The sequence below is a fragment of the Atheta coriaria genome, unplaced genomic scaffold (genome assembly GCF_025399875.1).
Source record: "Atheta coriaria isolate IRGN ID8LTWV9N9 unplaced genomic scaffold, Caltech_Dcor_3.1 hic_scaffold_53_pilon, whole genome shotgun sequence".
Taxonomy (NCBI): Eukaryota; Metazoa; Arthropoda; class Insecta; order Coleoptera; family Staphylinidae; genus Dalotia; species Dalotia coriaria.
This window is the reverse complement of record NW_027045495.1, coordinates 17,330-32,772: the sequence shown is the minus strand read 5'-3', so window position 1 is coordinate 32,772 and position 15,443 is coordinate 17,330. Positions and strand designations below refer to the sequence as shown.

Below are 15,443 nucleotides of genomic sequence, written 5' to 3'. Positions count from 1 at the left end.
TAAACCGAAATATTCCGACTCAAGCATGGAGGCATGTAAGGACGCACGAAAATCCTGCTGATCTAATAACACGAGGGGTGGCACCAAACAAACTGAAGGAGAGCAAGCTATGGTGGCAAGGACCAGCATGGCTGACACAGGAGAAGGAAACGTGGCCACCGCAACCGATGATACGAAAGGTCATTTCTATGCCTGCAACGATAAATATACTTATGGTAAAACCAAACTCCTCAATCATCAATCGTTTCTCGTCACTACACAAAATGTTACGAGTTCTAACGTACTGTCGACGATTTCGTACCAGAGACAAGGATGGAATAAAGTACGCAGAAATGGAATCAACAATGCAGGCAGTCATCAGATTGGTGCAGCAAGAAGGATTTGCTGATGAATTAAAGGCGTTAACAACTGGATCACACATTGCTAAGGCAAGTGAAATAAAATCACTAATTCCATTTGTTGATCCAGAAGGCCTTATGCGAGTCGGAGGACGTTTGGAAAACTCACAGCTCAAATACAATCGGCGACATCCAATTCTTATACCATCCAATCATCATCTGGCAAAATTAATTATCCAAGACGCGCATTACACGACGCTGCATGGTGGAAATGAAGCAACATTAGCATTCACCAGAAGAAAGTTTTGGATTCCAAGAGCAAAGATAACCATTCGTGCATTTATAAGAAAATGTGTCGTATGCATTCGAAACAAGGCGCAGTGTGCAGAACAAATTATGGGCCAGCTTCCGAGTGCGCGAGTGACACCATCAAGAGCGTTTACGCACACCGGAGTTGACTACGCCGGTCCAATCAACGTAAGAATCAGCAAGGGAAGAGGCAACAAGAGCTACAAAGGATACATTGCGATCTTTATATGTTTATCCACTAAGGCAATTCATATCGAAGTGGTGAGCGACTTGACCACCAATGCATTCCTTGCAGCATTTAGAAGATTTACTGCACGAAGGGGTAGTTGCGCCCATCTTTATAGCGATAATGGTACAACGTTCATCGGGGCCGCAAAGCAGCTAAAACTGGATGTCCTCAAATGCGAAATGGCAGAAGAAGTTCAGAGTGCATCATTCAAAATAGGGACAACATGGCATTTTATACCCGCGCTTTCGTCACATTTTGGCGGATTGTGGGAGGCTGGAGTGAAGTCAATAAAACATCACCTGAAACGGCAAATTGGAGATAGTACCCTTACGTACGAAGAACTTACAACTCTTCTACATCAAATTGAAGCAGCACTCAACTCAAGACCACTCTGCGCAATAAACAACGACGATGAAATCATTGAAGTTATCACTGCAGGACATTTTTTAATAGGAGGGCCCTTGATTGAACCGCCGAATCCAGTCGAGACTGCCATAAATGGAAGTCTGGGAGAACGATGGCAGCAATTACAAACAATCAAGAAACGATTTTGGAAGTCCTGGTCCTTCGAGTACGTAAGTCGATTACACCATCAATATAAATGGCAGGAGTCTGCAGACAACCTGAAAAAGGAAGCAGTTGTAATAATGAAGGAAAAGGATATCAATCCTGCGCGGTGGCCATTAGCAAAAATCAAGGAGGTCCATCCAAGAGAAGACGGAAATGTACGAGTAGTCACGCTTCAAGGACCTAATGGTAAGGTATTTAAGCGAGCAATTACTAATTTGATCCCACTACCTGCGGAAGAGAAGATCGGTGATGAACCTGTGGAAAGGATACTCGGTAAGGTTGGGCATATAAAAACAACAGAGACAAGAAGAAAGGAATCCAAGTTCGTAACAAAAATCAGTGTCATGCATATTATATTCTTCCTCTTCACCGTCATCAAATCTGCATCCACGCAATACATAATAGAGAATGTGACTTCTGGAATCTTTGTTGAGCACCTGGGAATCTCAAAAATCACCAGAGGAGAGTTTCGAATGCAGGTGATGTTTGACAAAGAGAAAATCCAGCACGACATTCTATCGGCCCAAGAGATTGATGAAAGGTTTTTACACATCTGCAACAACATAACGACAAATAAGGAGTCGTTAGATTGTAACGCACTTCATCATCACTTGGTTGCCCAAATCAACAAGTTAGAGTGGGTCAGACACGACATAGGACTGCTTCAATCGAAGACTAGGCTCAAACGTGGGATTCTCGGAACGGTCCTTACCTCGATTTTCGGAGTCAATGACGAAGTCTATCGCGATATAGACGGCCTGACCGAGAACCAGAAGGAGCTAATTAAAACCAGCCATCACCAGTCGGAATTGATGCTATCCACACTATACACACTAAACGAGACAAATGGGAGAATGGAGAACCAATTCGCAAAATTCCAGACTCAAGTGAGGAACACGATGGCATCAATAAGAGTGGCCAAAGAGCATAATGCTCACCTAATCAATATGTATCAGCAAGGACTTAATTACATCAACGAAGTCACTGAGCATTATGGAAAATTGGCCAAAATAGGAATCAACAAAGGGAATTTCTTTGATCTTGTATCCCCGGCCCAGGTTGAGTCTGCAATTCAAGAAACAAATGCACTGTTGGGAAAGGACAGCGCAGTGGAAAGTTCAATACTCGTCAGAACAGAAATGACACAGAATACGTCTCAGGTAATCATTTTTGGCTATTTTCCCATCATAACCAAAGCAGAATATTCAATGATGAAAATAACTGCAACTCCGCTTCATATAACAAATACGTCATATACTGTATATGATGTACCCAATTCACTGACGGCGGTGAACTATGAACTTCAGCAGTACTATGAACTGAGCATGGACGAACTCAAGAACTGCTACGATTTGGGAGATAATCGTTTTGCCTGTTCACCTAGCTCAGTCCGCAAATTGGGATTCGATAAGAATTGCGTAGTGGAAGCAATCTACGGAAATCTCGAGCCGTGCAACTACAACATCGTCACCCACGTATTGGATCATCTGATTTGGAAGCAACTGCTAAGATCGAATACCTGGTTATTCATTACCAAGCAGCCTACGTCAGTAGCCGTAATATGCCATGAAGGAAGGACAAATGCACTATTGGTAGGCACTGGCATAATCAACATTCAGCCTGGTTGTCGGATTGATGGAATCCAGCATGTCTTGTTTTCAACCAATGCAGCAAGAATCCAAGTACTGGGCACCTACGCCTACCAAATTCCCATCCCGTGGACGGAACCTCAGAATGTCCTTCATCCGAGAGCCAAAGAAACAATTTACCGGGCAACCGACAGTTTCCAACGGATCATTAAGGCCGAGGAGGAGATTGTCCGGGCACAAGAAGACACTGTGTGGAGAACAGTGCCCTCACACGCGTCCGTACTATGGGGAAGTACGATGACAACACTGTTATTTATATTAGGTGTTGTGGTAACAGTGGTTTGGATCCATAGGCGCCGACAAAATAAACCCTCTCAACCACAAATGAAGCCAAATGGGTTAAGTCACTCTAGATAATCGGCACCATCAGCAGACAGGATGTTCGCCATCATCAAAGAGCCACCAGGGAGCCTTCATCGAGACACCTCTCCGGCGCCGGCCCCAACATGTTTGCACCGCAAACAGAAAAGCGGCAGAGTTTCAACTTCTCACAAATTCGGTGTTGTGTGTTTTATTTGGTGCCGATAATTGCGTCGCCGGGAACTTAGACAATAAATACAATTAAGTTATACAGTGGTGCAATCACCAAGACTAACTTTATCGTAATATGTATATCAACACACTTAATCATTTAGAAAGTTACAGTAGTTACATGGGTACAGTAGATAGTAAACACATTTACGCAGATGAGCAAGGGTCCATCGTCACACACTGACCCTTGTGCCAACAATTATATATATATATCCTTTGTATAGTAATTAAAGCTATCTTAAGATTACAAAATCACGAAGGGTCACTGCCCTTGGGCAGAATCTGCAACGCATAAAGTTTGCTCTTAGACATTTTTGGATGAATAAAGTAGTAGTTACCGAGCAAGCATCGAGCACAGAATCACCTCACTTCTCCGAAGCACCTCTAGGAAGCTTTCTCCGCTGCCTTACAACCAGCGTAAAATCCACACATCAGTCCTTCTGCTCACAGCTTTGAACCCGGCGCCATCTTCAGAGCGCACGCTGGCTTCACAGCATCTAATAAAGTATTCGAACTTAGGAATAAGACCGTTGTTATAATAGAAAAACTACAATTTCTAGCGCAACGAGTACAAGTGCGTATACACACAACTATCAATATAACTCGCGTTAAAAATTTTCTAGCAATAGAGATTTCAATACGGTGATACAAAATTAAATTCCGCATCTAATAAAATTATTCCGAACTTAGAAGAAGAGCGCGTTCGCGTGTTATAATAGAAAAACTACAATTTCTAGCGCAACGAGTACAAGTGCGTATACACACAACTATCAATATAACTCGCGTTAAAAAATTTTCTAGCAATAAATTTCAATACGGTGATACAAAATTAAATTCCGTATCTAATAAAATTATTCCGAACTTAGAAGAAAGAGAGCGCGTTCGCGTGTTATAATAGAAAAACTACAATTTCTGGCGCAACGAATTTTCCGAGTGCGTATACACACAACTATCAATATAACTCGCGTTAAAAAATTTTCTAGCAATAAATTTCAATACGAGGTGATACAAAATTAAATTCCGCATCTAATAAAATTATTCCGAACTTAGAATAAGACCGCGTTCGCGTATTATAATAGAAAAACTACAATTCCTAGCGCAACGAGTACAAGTGCGTATACACACAACTAACAAGATAACTCGCGTTACGAAATTTTCTAGCAATAAATTTTAATACAAGGTGATACAAAAGTAAATTCCGCATCTAAGAAAGTTATTTCGAACTTAAAGTAAAACCGCGTTCGCGAGTTATAACAAAAATAATCAGGATACCGTACGAAGGTAGCTGTAGAATTGACTCCTGTTCAGGGTACCGTAGTCCTACGAAGCATAAAAATGCAATTTTAAGAGTCAATTTGTAAAATATTCATAAAAGTTGTTTAAGAAAATGATAAAGAAATTTAATACTTACAATCTGATGCAATAATGATCCTTCTACGATGACGGAGTCAAGTGCAAGTCTAATCAAAGAAAGAACTGAAACAGAAAAAACACGTGAATTAGAACTCGCACTATGTTGCATAATTAAATATAAAGTCCGTTCCGTCAGATAATAAACTTGCATTGCAAGTGGTATTTTGACCCACAATGTTCAGATCATTACGTAAACTTGCTTAAATCCCCGTAAATTCCTGCCGAGGACAAAATTTAATTATACCTACTACCTACTCGAAGTTAACAATGGCATATAAATTTTGAATTCTTCCAATTATCAGCATTGAAAAATCTAATTGCCGACGGTACACTAACGCACAAAAGAAGACACAAGTTTTAAAATCATTTCACGCACAAATCAATGTTTGAAAAACACTAAACACGTCAATTGCCATTAAGTGTCGATATTTATCGATATGATGTATTGCCGTTCACTTAATTGAAATGAACGGAAGAAAGATGGTGACAAGCCGCGTGCAGGTAAGAACACACTGAAACGTTCGCACGTTCGTAGTGCAAGTGCAGCGTAGTGGAGCTGATGACCAATTTCCATAGCATATTTAATTGTGACACTACACTTTGTAAAATTGAAATAAATAATTATATAAGTAATTTCGTTACGTTAATATAAATTAAATAAAATTTTATGTATTAAAATATAATACATAATATTATTTTTTATGTACAACTTCTAAGGCTCACTTAACACAAACATTTGTGTAAAGGTTACTTCACGCATTATATGTGTATAGGACAGTTAAATATTACTTACTTCTATTTCAGTGCAACAGTGATACATTTTTATCACTACACATCATAAACTTGCAATTGATAATATAAGTTATTACATTAACTTAATATAAACAAAAGTTAAATTTTATATATTTGTTTAATGTAATATATTTTATATAGAATTGTGTCAACTTATCAAAGCGTAGTTAACGCACACGTTGTTTGTAAAAAGTACTTTACACTTGATACAACATCTTAGTAAACTTGAATTTATTTCCATTTCAGTGTTAGAGTGTATAATTGCAACACACCTCCTTGTAAACTACAACTAAATAATGATGTAAGAAATTTCGCTAACTTAATAAATATTAAAATAAAATTTTATGTATTATATTTTTTTTGTACTCTTGCGTTATCTAAATATTGCAAGACCATTACAGTGGTATATATGGTTCCCAAGATAATGCTCAATTTCCACAGGATGCCTCCAAAAATGTTAAAAATGACCGAACTTTAAGGGCGGTTTTCAGACTGTTCCCGTCTGATTTTCTGGGCCAAAATGGGTGCATCGCTTAGATAAATTCTTCCGGTATGAGAATATTGCAAAAAAAATTGGAGTCACTAAGATGGTTCCCGAGATAATGACCAATTTCCACAGGATGTTTTCAAAAATGTTAAAAATGACCAAACTTTAAGGGCGGTTTTCACACTGTTCCCGTGTGATGTTCAGAGCCAAAATGGGCCTATCGCTTAGATAACCTCTTCTGGTATCTAAATATTGCAAAAATTACAGTCACATAAATGGTTCCCGAGATAATGACCAATTTCCACAGGATGTTTTCAAAAATGTTAAAAATGACCAAACTTTAAGGGCGGTTTTCACACTGTTCCCGTGTGATTTTCAGAGCCAAAATGGGCCCATTGCTTAGATAACCTCTTCGGGTATCTAAATATTGCAAAAAAATTACAGTTACATAAATGGTTCCCGAGATAATGACCAATTTCCACAGGATGTTTTCAAAAATGTTCAAAAAATGACCGAACTTTAGGGGCGGTTTTCAGACTGTTCCCGTCTGATTTTCTGGGTCAAAATAGGCCCATCGCTTAGAGAAACTCTTCCTCTATATAAATATTGCAATAACATTACCGTGACATGAATGGTTCCCGAGATAATGACCAATTTCCACAGGATGTTTACAAAAAATGCTAAAAATGACCGAACTTTAGGGGCGGTTTTCAGACTGTTCCCGTGTGATTTTTAGAGCCAAAATAGGCCCATCGCGTAGATAAACTCTTCCTCTATCTAAATATGGCAATAACATTACTGTGGCATAAATGGTTCCCGAGATAATGAGCAATTTCCACAGGCTGTTTTCAAAAATGTTAAAAATGACCGAACTTTAGGGGCGGTTTTCAGACTGTTCCTTATGATTTTAAGAGCCAAAATGAGCGCATCGCTTAGATAAACTCTTCTTCTATCTAAATATTGCAACAACATTACTATGGCATAAATGGTTCCCGAGATAATGACCAATTTCCACAGGATGTTTTCAAAAATGTTAAAAATGACCGAACTTTAGGGGCGGTTTTCAGACTGTTCCCGTGTGATTTTCAGAGCCAAAATGAGCGCATCGCTTAGATAAACTCTTCTTCTATCTAAATATTGCAATAACATTACTGTGGCATAAATGGTTCCCGAGATAATGACCAATTTCCACAGGCTGTTTTCAAAAATGTTAAAAATGACCGAACTTTAGGGGCGGTTTTCAGATTGTTCCCGTGTGATTTTTAGGGCCAAAATGAGCCCATCGCGTAGATAAACTCTTCCTCTACCTAAATATGGCAATAGCATTACTTTGGCATAAATGGTTCCCGAGATAATGACCAATTACCACAGGATGTTTTCAAAAATGTTAAAAATGACCGAACTTTAGGGCTGGTTTTCAGACTGTTCCCGTGTGATTTTTAGAGCCAAAATAGGCCCATCGAGTAGATAAACTCTTCCTCTATCTAAATATGGCAATAACATTACTGTGGCATAAATGGTTCCCGAGATAATGACCAATTTCCACAGGCTGTTTTCAAAAATGTTAAAAATGACCGAACTTTAGGGGCGGTTTTCACATTGTTCCCGTGTGACTTTCAGAGCCAAAATGAGCGCATCGGTTAGATAAACTCTTCCTCTATATAAATATTGCAAGAACATTACCGTGGCATGAATGGTTCCCGAGATAATGACCAATTTCCACGGGATGTTTTCAAAAATGTTAAAAATGACCGAACTTTAGGGACGGTTTTCACATTGTTCCCGTGTGACTTTCAGAGCCAAAATGGGCGCATCGGTTAGATAAACTCTTCCTCTATATAAATATTGCAAGAACATTACCGTGGCATGAATGGTTCCCGAGATAATGACCAATTTCCACAGGATGTTATCAAAAATGGTAAAAATTACCGAATTTTGGAGGCTGTTGTTTTACCACATTTTTAGCAATTTTGAGGGCTGGAATAGACCCATTCCTTAAAAGAACTCTTACACTATCTAAATATTGGAATATTTTCAATTCCGGTTATAACTAAAAAGGAAAAACACGACAAGTGACTAAATGGGTCATGATCACAAAAACTTTGAAGGCGATTTCAAAACTCTTTTAAAACAATCATGCATTCAATTCGAAAATGCTTACGGGAGATATAATTGCATAATAAACTTACCAGCAAAGCGGCGATGGGAACCCGCGACAAGGCATGTACTACAATATAGAAAAAAACTCGAGTTAGTATGCTATGTACGATTAACACTTCGAGCAAGAAAATTTGCATAACAGCCACTGTGGGCCACTACAATGTTCATATTATTTCTTACCCAAGCACAAACAGCTTTCCCAGCGATGAGAAACAAATTGACTGAGGTAAATATGAATTAAAGTTAGTCAAAGCAGACGACAAGCACTACACACAATCCAACGTAGCAGCACACTAATAAAATTGTTAAGACTGCAGCCGTATGCATGAAACTACACTGAATAAACGCAATCAAAAACCGCACAGGACACCGGACACGTCGCATTCGCTCGTTTGTCGATGGAATATATCGCGGTTTTGTGAAATTAAATGCCTAAGAGTTATACGAGCACGGAGAAACGTCTAACCGGCAAACGACACGAAACTAAATAGTCTACTAACAAGAATAAACCTGTTGATCGTGCACGCGGCGCGACTGCTTATGATAAGATTAAATAAGACGTTCCTTTTTGTCTGCGTATAGAAGGCACGCCACCTTTGTCTTGTCTGATATAGTAAAGCGATAGATATGTGCGCGGAAATAAGATGGCAAGGTCAGCGCACAGCGACTTTGGGTGTTGCAAATCGCTTTGCCGCTTATCGCATGAATGAAGAAATGTTTATAAATAAAGTTGTATTGCATTAATGAAAATGCGAATTATTTTCATTATCATTTTTTCGGTATTACTAACTTTTAAATTTGATTTTATTTTCGTCTCGAATAGAGAATTTCCCGTAAATTAAGAATTTTCAATTCGTTCCACTCTAACATTTTTAGTTTATAAAATATTTGCAATAGAAATATCGCGAAAAATGAGAAGAAATTGCAATGGACTTTCCGTATTAAAAAGTTGGAATTTCCATTTTTAATTTATTTTGAAACCGTGTTATTCGCGATAATTAATAAATTAATAATAATTACCAGGTGTCATATTAGCTTGAGCACTTTCACTGATGATAAAAAAATTGAGCGCAAAGTAATTTTGATCACAATTATTGCCAAACACAAGAAATTCGCGATCGGCATCCGACGGCAACTCACTCTCGACGAAAAATACGTGCAAGGTCAATCGTTTGACTATTTTTAGGCATAAGTGTATCGATGCGCCATCTAAACATGATTTATAATATCTCAAGGACATACTATATCTCATAGAGTGTTTCGTAAAACGTAGCGTGCAACACATGCAAGTGAGAATGTTTGACTGAGTCAGTGAATGTTCAAGGTGGTTATGGAGGGGCACCCAAGTCCGTGTGTGTCACACGCACACAAAAGTTTACGTGCACCTCCCAGTCTAAATATATAGCATGTTTGCAAAATAATGCAATAACACAAACCTAGGTGACGCTAGTTTGCTCATATTTAAAACATTGTTAATACTATTATGAGTAAATTTCATCAAGTTTAGATTTACAAGCAATGTTTCTAAAGAAACAAATTATATCACAAATATATTAATTTACTATTTTGATTCACAATTGCAGAACATGCAGAGATCTATATATTTCACTGAATGGAGGGTTATTTCGCCGGGTAACCGCCCTGTCAAACCTTGCTTTGTGCTGTTTATGCTAGATCATTCCTAAATTTTATAAAACTCCACACAATCGCCCAACCAACACGAGCCATGGAGGAACTGCGCCAGCATTTAAAGCAGATCCGCGTGCCGAACCAAAATGACAAGGTCTACAAAGACGAGTGTGTCTTTTCGTTCGACAATCCGGTGAGTACTCTAGGGTTATGTTCTCCATTCCAATATGCAATACAAATTTTTTATATATCTTTTGATAACGCTATTGTCATTTACAGGACAGTGATACCGGCTTATATGTGAGTCTCAACAGTTTTCTCGGCTTCGGTCGCGATTATGTTGAGAAATACTACAACAAGACACAGCATGCTGTGTTCTTACACATGAAGCGTGAGAGACATGAGGTATTTTAATTTTGTAGTTATCAGTGATAATTGCAAAACTCTTTTAAAACAATCATGCATTCAATTCGAAAATGCTTACGGGAGATATAATTGCATAATAAACTTACCAGCAAAGCGGCGATGGGAACCCGCGACAAGGCATGTACTACAATATAGAAAAAACACGAGTTAGTATGCTATGTACGATTATCACTTCGAGCAACAAAATTTTCATAGCAGCCACTGTGGGCCACTACAATGTTCATATTATTTCTTACCCAAGCACAAACAGCTTTCCCAGCGATGAGAAACAAATTGACTGAGGTAAATATGAATTAAAGTTAGTCAAAGCAGACGACAAGCACTACACACAATCCAACGTCGCCACACACTAATGTTGTTAAGATTGCAGCCGTATGCATGAAAAGTACACTGTATAAACGCAATCAAAACCACACAGAACACCGGACACGTCGTTACAACTAAATTCGCTCGTTTGTCGATGGAATATATCGCGGTTTTGTGAAATTAAATGCCTAAGAGTTATACGAGCACGGAGAAACGTCTAACCGGCAAACGACACGAAACTAAATAGTCTACTAACAAGAATAAACCTGTTGATCGTGCACGCGGCGCGACTGCTTATGATAAGATTAAATAAGACGTTCCTATTGGCTGCGCATCGAAGGCACGCCACCTTCTTCTTGTCTGATATAGTAAAGCGATAGATATTTGCGCGGAAATAAGATGGCAAGGTCAGCGCACAGCGACTTTGGTTATTACAAATCGCTTTGTCGCTTGTCGCATGAATAAAGAAATGTTTATAAAAGTTTTTTGTATTACATTAATGAAAATTAGAATAAATTTTCATTCTCATTTATTCGTTATTATTAATTTATAAATTTGATTTTATTTTCGTCTCGAATAGAGAATTTCCAGTAAATTAAGAATTGTCAATCCGTTCTACTCTATCATTTTAGTTCACAAGATATTTGCAATAGAAATATCGCGAAAATGAGAAGAAATTTAAAAGAAAATTTCAAAAATTTTCTTTCACTGATGATAAAAAAATTGAGCGCAAAGTAATTTTGATCACAATTATTGCCAATTACAAGAAATTCGCGATCGGCATCCGACGGCAACTCACTCTCGTTGAAAAATACGTGCAAGGTCAATCGGCCGACTATTTTTGGCTTAAGTGTATCGCTGCGCCATCTAAACAGGATTTAAAATATCTCAAGGACATATTATATCTTAGAGAGTGTTTCGTAAAACGTAGCGTGCAACACATGCAAGTGAGAATGTTTGACTGAGTCAGTGAATGTTCAAGGTGGTTATGGAGGGGCACCCAAGTCCGTGTGTGTCACACGCGCACAAAAGTTTACGTGCACCTCCCAGTCTAAATATATAGCATGTTAGCAAAATAATGCAACAACACAAACCTAGATGGCGCTAGTCTGCTCATATTTAAAACATTATAAGTATACCATTATGAGTAAATTTCATCAAGTTTAGATTTACCAGCAATGTTTTTGAAGAAGCAAATTATATCATAAATATATTAATTTATTATTCTGATTCAAAATTGCAGAATATGCAGAGATCTATATATTTCACTGAATGGAGGGGTTATTTCGCCGGGTAACCGCCCTGTCAAACCTTGCTTTGTGCTGTTTATGCTAGATCATTCCTAAATTTTATAAAACTCCACACAATCGCCCAACCAACACGAGCCATGGAGGAACTGCGCCAGCATTTAAAGCAGATCCGCGTGCCGAACCAAAATGACAAGGTCTACAAAGACGAGTGTGTCTTTTCGTTCGACAATCCGGTGAGTACTCTAGGGTTATGTTCTCCATTCCAATATGCAATACAAATTTTTTATATATCTTTTGATAACGCTATTGTCATTTACAGGACAGTGATACCGGCTTATATGTGAGTCTCAATAGTTTTCTCGGTTTCGGTCGCGATTATGTTGAGAAATACTACAACAAGACACAGCATGCTGTGTTCTTACACATGAAGCGTGAGAGACATGAGGTATTTTAATTTTTGAAGTTATCAGTGATGATTGGGAATGATTTGTCATTTGAATTGCATAATTCAGGTTGCTTCACCACCACAGGGTGATGGACCAGAGAAGAAAATCACGCGGTTGGCCATTGGTGTTGAAGGTGGTTTTGATCCCCAACTAGGACATAAAAAGTTTGAATTTCATGATATTTATCATGTTTGTGTCCTGCCCAGCTTCACAATGCTGCCTTGGCCCAATCCTGAACTGCCAGAACTTGTAAGTTATTAAAAAATGAAAAAAAATTATTAAGTTAATAACTTAAAATATTCAATGCAGGTTATTCAATCAGTTCAAACCATCCTTGACATGCAATCTGCAAGCAAGAAAGCCGAGCTGGAAGCACTCACCGGTACTTGGGACGGCGAAGCACGTGTCGTAAGTAAATATGCAGAAAATCTCACCCAATTGGACAATGGCAAAAAGATCCCTCCAAGCGGTTGGGTGTGCGAGAAATGCGACAAAACCGAAAATCTCTGGTTGAACCTCACAGACGGTTCCATCCATTGCGGAAGGAAGTTCTACGATGGCACCGGCGGAAACAATCACGCCATTGAACACTACGAAACAACCAAGTATCCTCTAGCGGTCAAATTGGGAACTATCACCAAGGAAGGCAAAGCTGACATTTTCAGCTATGCCGAAGACGACATGGTTGAAGATCCAAAACTGATCGAGCATTTATCACACTGGGGCATCAATATGAATAACATGGAAAAGACTGAGAAGTCAATGGTTGAACTAGAGTTGGAATTGAATCAGAAAACCAATGAATGGGCGGCGCTTCAAGAGAGTGGCGGTAAACTAACGCCGATGTATGGCCCTGGCTATACCGGAATGACAAATCTAGGCAACTCTTGTTACTTAAACAGTGTTATACAACTCTTGTATCTTGTGCCAAACTTTGTACAGCGATACTATGCGAATGCAGACACCATCTTTGATTCCATAAATGGCGATCCAGCGGAAGACTTTAACTGTCAAATGTATTTTAACACAAAATATGTTTATTTCTTTTTTTAACGCTAAAATTCTAGGGCGAAAGTAGCTGTAGGTCTTCTTTCTGGAAAATATTCTGTTCCACCACCGGCTGGTTCACCAATCGATGCGGATTCACCTGGTATCTCGCCTCTGATGTTCAAAACATTAGTAGGTCGTGGAAATCCAGACTTTTCCTCCTGCAAACAGCAGGACGCTGTTGAATACTTCATGCATTTAATGTCATTGATTGAACGCAACAGTCGTAATCAGCCGAATCCTGGCAACGCTTTCAAATATAAACTCGAAGAGAAGATCCAATGCAACAGCAGTAACAAGGTGAAGTACACATACAGGTCGGATACTATTCTTGGTCTGACTATTCCATTGGAAGCGGCTGTTAACAAAGAAGAAGTTGCTGCTTATGAAGCGCGTAAAGTCGAGGCGGAATCTCAGGGAAAACGCCTTGAACCGGACTCATTGGTCCGTCCACGTATCAAATTCTTTTCTTGCCTTGAAACTCTCACTCAGACTGAGGTGATTGAACAATTCTACAGCACAGCGATTAATGATAAGACCACAGCAAGGAAAACAACACGTCTGGCGACGTTCCCTGATTATCTCTTGATTCAACTCAAGAAGTTTACTCTAAGAGAAGATTGGGTACCGATTAAACTTGACGTGGCTGTTGAGATGCCCGATGTGTTAGATTTGAATATTCTCAGGGCGAATGGTCCCCAACCCGGCGAGGAGACTTTACCAGAATTGGCTTCGAATGTGGTGGTCCAACCGCCGAGTTATGATCCGACTGTTATGGCTAGTTTGATTGAAATGGGATTCCCGGAGAATGCTTGTAAACGGGCATTGTACTTCACACAAAATTCAGGTGTTGAAACCGCTATGGGATGGATAATGCAACACATTGCCGATGCGGACTTCTCGGATCCGTTTACTCCGCCTGGTTTGGAAGCAGGTGGAGCTGCTGGCGCTGTAGGAGTCGAGGCGGATCCCGAAGCTGTTGAATTGATTGTTGGAATGGGTTTTACTAGAGCGCAGGCGACGAAAGCGTTGAAGAATTGTAATAATAATGGTGAGAGAGCTTTGGATTGGATTTTCTCACATCCAGAAGAGTTGGAAGATACACAGGTGCCGAGTGAACCGGAATTTAAAGATGGCGAAGGACGTGAGTATATGCAACTTTGTCTACTCATGCATTTACATAACTAAATTATTTTTATTTGCTTTTTTGTGTAGATTATAAATTGATTGGTTTCGTCTCACATATGGGAACATCTTCGATGGTGGGACATTACGTTGTACACGTTTTGAAGGAGGGCCGCTGGGTGATTTTCAATGATAACAAGGTGGCGCTCTCTGAAAACCCGCCGAAAGAGTTGGGCTATATGTACTTGTACCAGAGGATCTGAGCCGTTTGAAGTATTTATATGATGATGGATGCAATGGACAGGAACCCTCTGGCGACTGAATGTTTTTTGCTGTGTACACTAGAAGTAAACTTTTTCAATAATAAAATATTTCGCAACATAATTATTTGGTAATAGTTTCATTCTATTATAACCTGTCTACATAACCTACAATAATAATTCCTAACCTTTTTTTTATTTTTCACTACCTAAAAAACACAAATTTTAAAATCTTATCTTAGGTAGAATTTAATTCTGAGCCTCGTAGCGTTTGCTGTTTTTGTTTATCTTTCGTAGTTTTTGAGATAATTGCTAATTAAGTGTTTATTCAAGTACATGTCGCACTTCAATTCATCTACAGGGTAAACTATTAGCACTATCAAGTTAAAAGTTGTGTCAATAAGGTAGTGGAAAACCACTTTACAAATTGGTATCATCAGATTAAAAAGAAAGTGCAAATGTTATAAAAAAAATCT

The 15,443-nt window shown here is 38.9% G+C and overlaps 1 protein-coding gene and 1 long non-coding RNA gene across 3 annotated transcripts; one reads left to right on the top strand and one right to left on the bottom strand.

Annotated features, from left to right (window-relative positions):
• Positions 1-4,021: 4,021 nt before the first annotated feature.
• Positions 4,022-9,619, bottom strand: LOC135802798 (uncharacterized). 2 transcript variants are annotated; one of them, XR_010550626.1, is made up of 5 exons: positions 9,499-9,619; positions 8,508-8,545; positions 5,038-5,102; positions 4,899-4,946; positions 4,022-4,123 (listed from the first exon to the last, which is right to left on the bottom strand). It is a non-coding gene; the product is annotated as an uncharacterized lncRNA (long non-coding RNA). The 2 variants fall into 2 exon arrangements; XR_010550625.1 differs by lacking the exon at positions 4,022-4,123 and having other exon boundaries at positions 4,780-4,946.
• Positions 9,620-12,124: 2,505 nt separating this feature from the next.
• Usp5 (ubiquitin specific protease 5) lies at positions 12,125-15,091 on the top strand. The gene is made up of 6 exons (XM_065316430.1): positions 12,125-12,322; positions 12,409-12,534; positions 12,602-12,784; positions 12,845-13,551; positions 13,603-14,726; positions 14,798-15,091. Exons 1-6 carry the CDS (start codon positions 12,227-12,229, stop codon positions 14,968-14,970), a joined length of 2,409 nt encoding a protein of 802 aa, XP_065172502.1. The 5' UTR covers positions 12,125-12,226; the 3' UTR covers positions 14,971-15,091.
• The last annotated feature ends 352 nt before the right edge of the window (positions 15,092-15,443 follow it).

What these genes read in the sequence shown, in the direction of transcription:
- Usp5 (XM_065316430.1), top strand. Translation starts at nt 12,227, where the DNA reads ATGGAGGAACTGCGCCAGCATTTAAAGCAGATCCGCGTGCCGAACCAA. An exon ending in TCTTTTCGTTCGACAATCCG is followed by an intron (nt 12,323 to 12,408) that starts GTGAGTACTCTA and finishes TGTCATTTACAG; the next exon opens with GACAGTGATACCGGCTTATA. An exon ending in ATTTAAAGATGGCGAAGGAC is followed by an intron (nt 14,727 to 14,797) that starts GTGAGTATATGC and finishes TTTTTTGTGTAG; the next exon opens with ATTATAAATTGATTGGTTTC.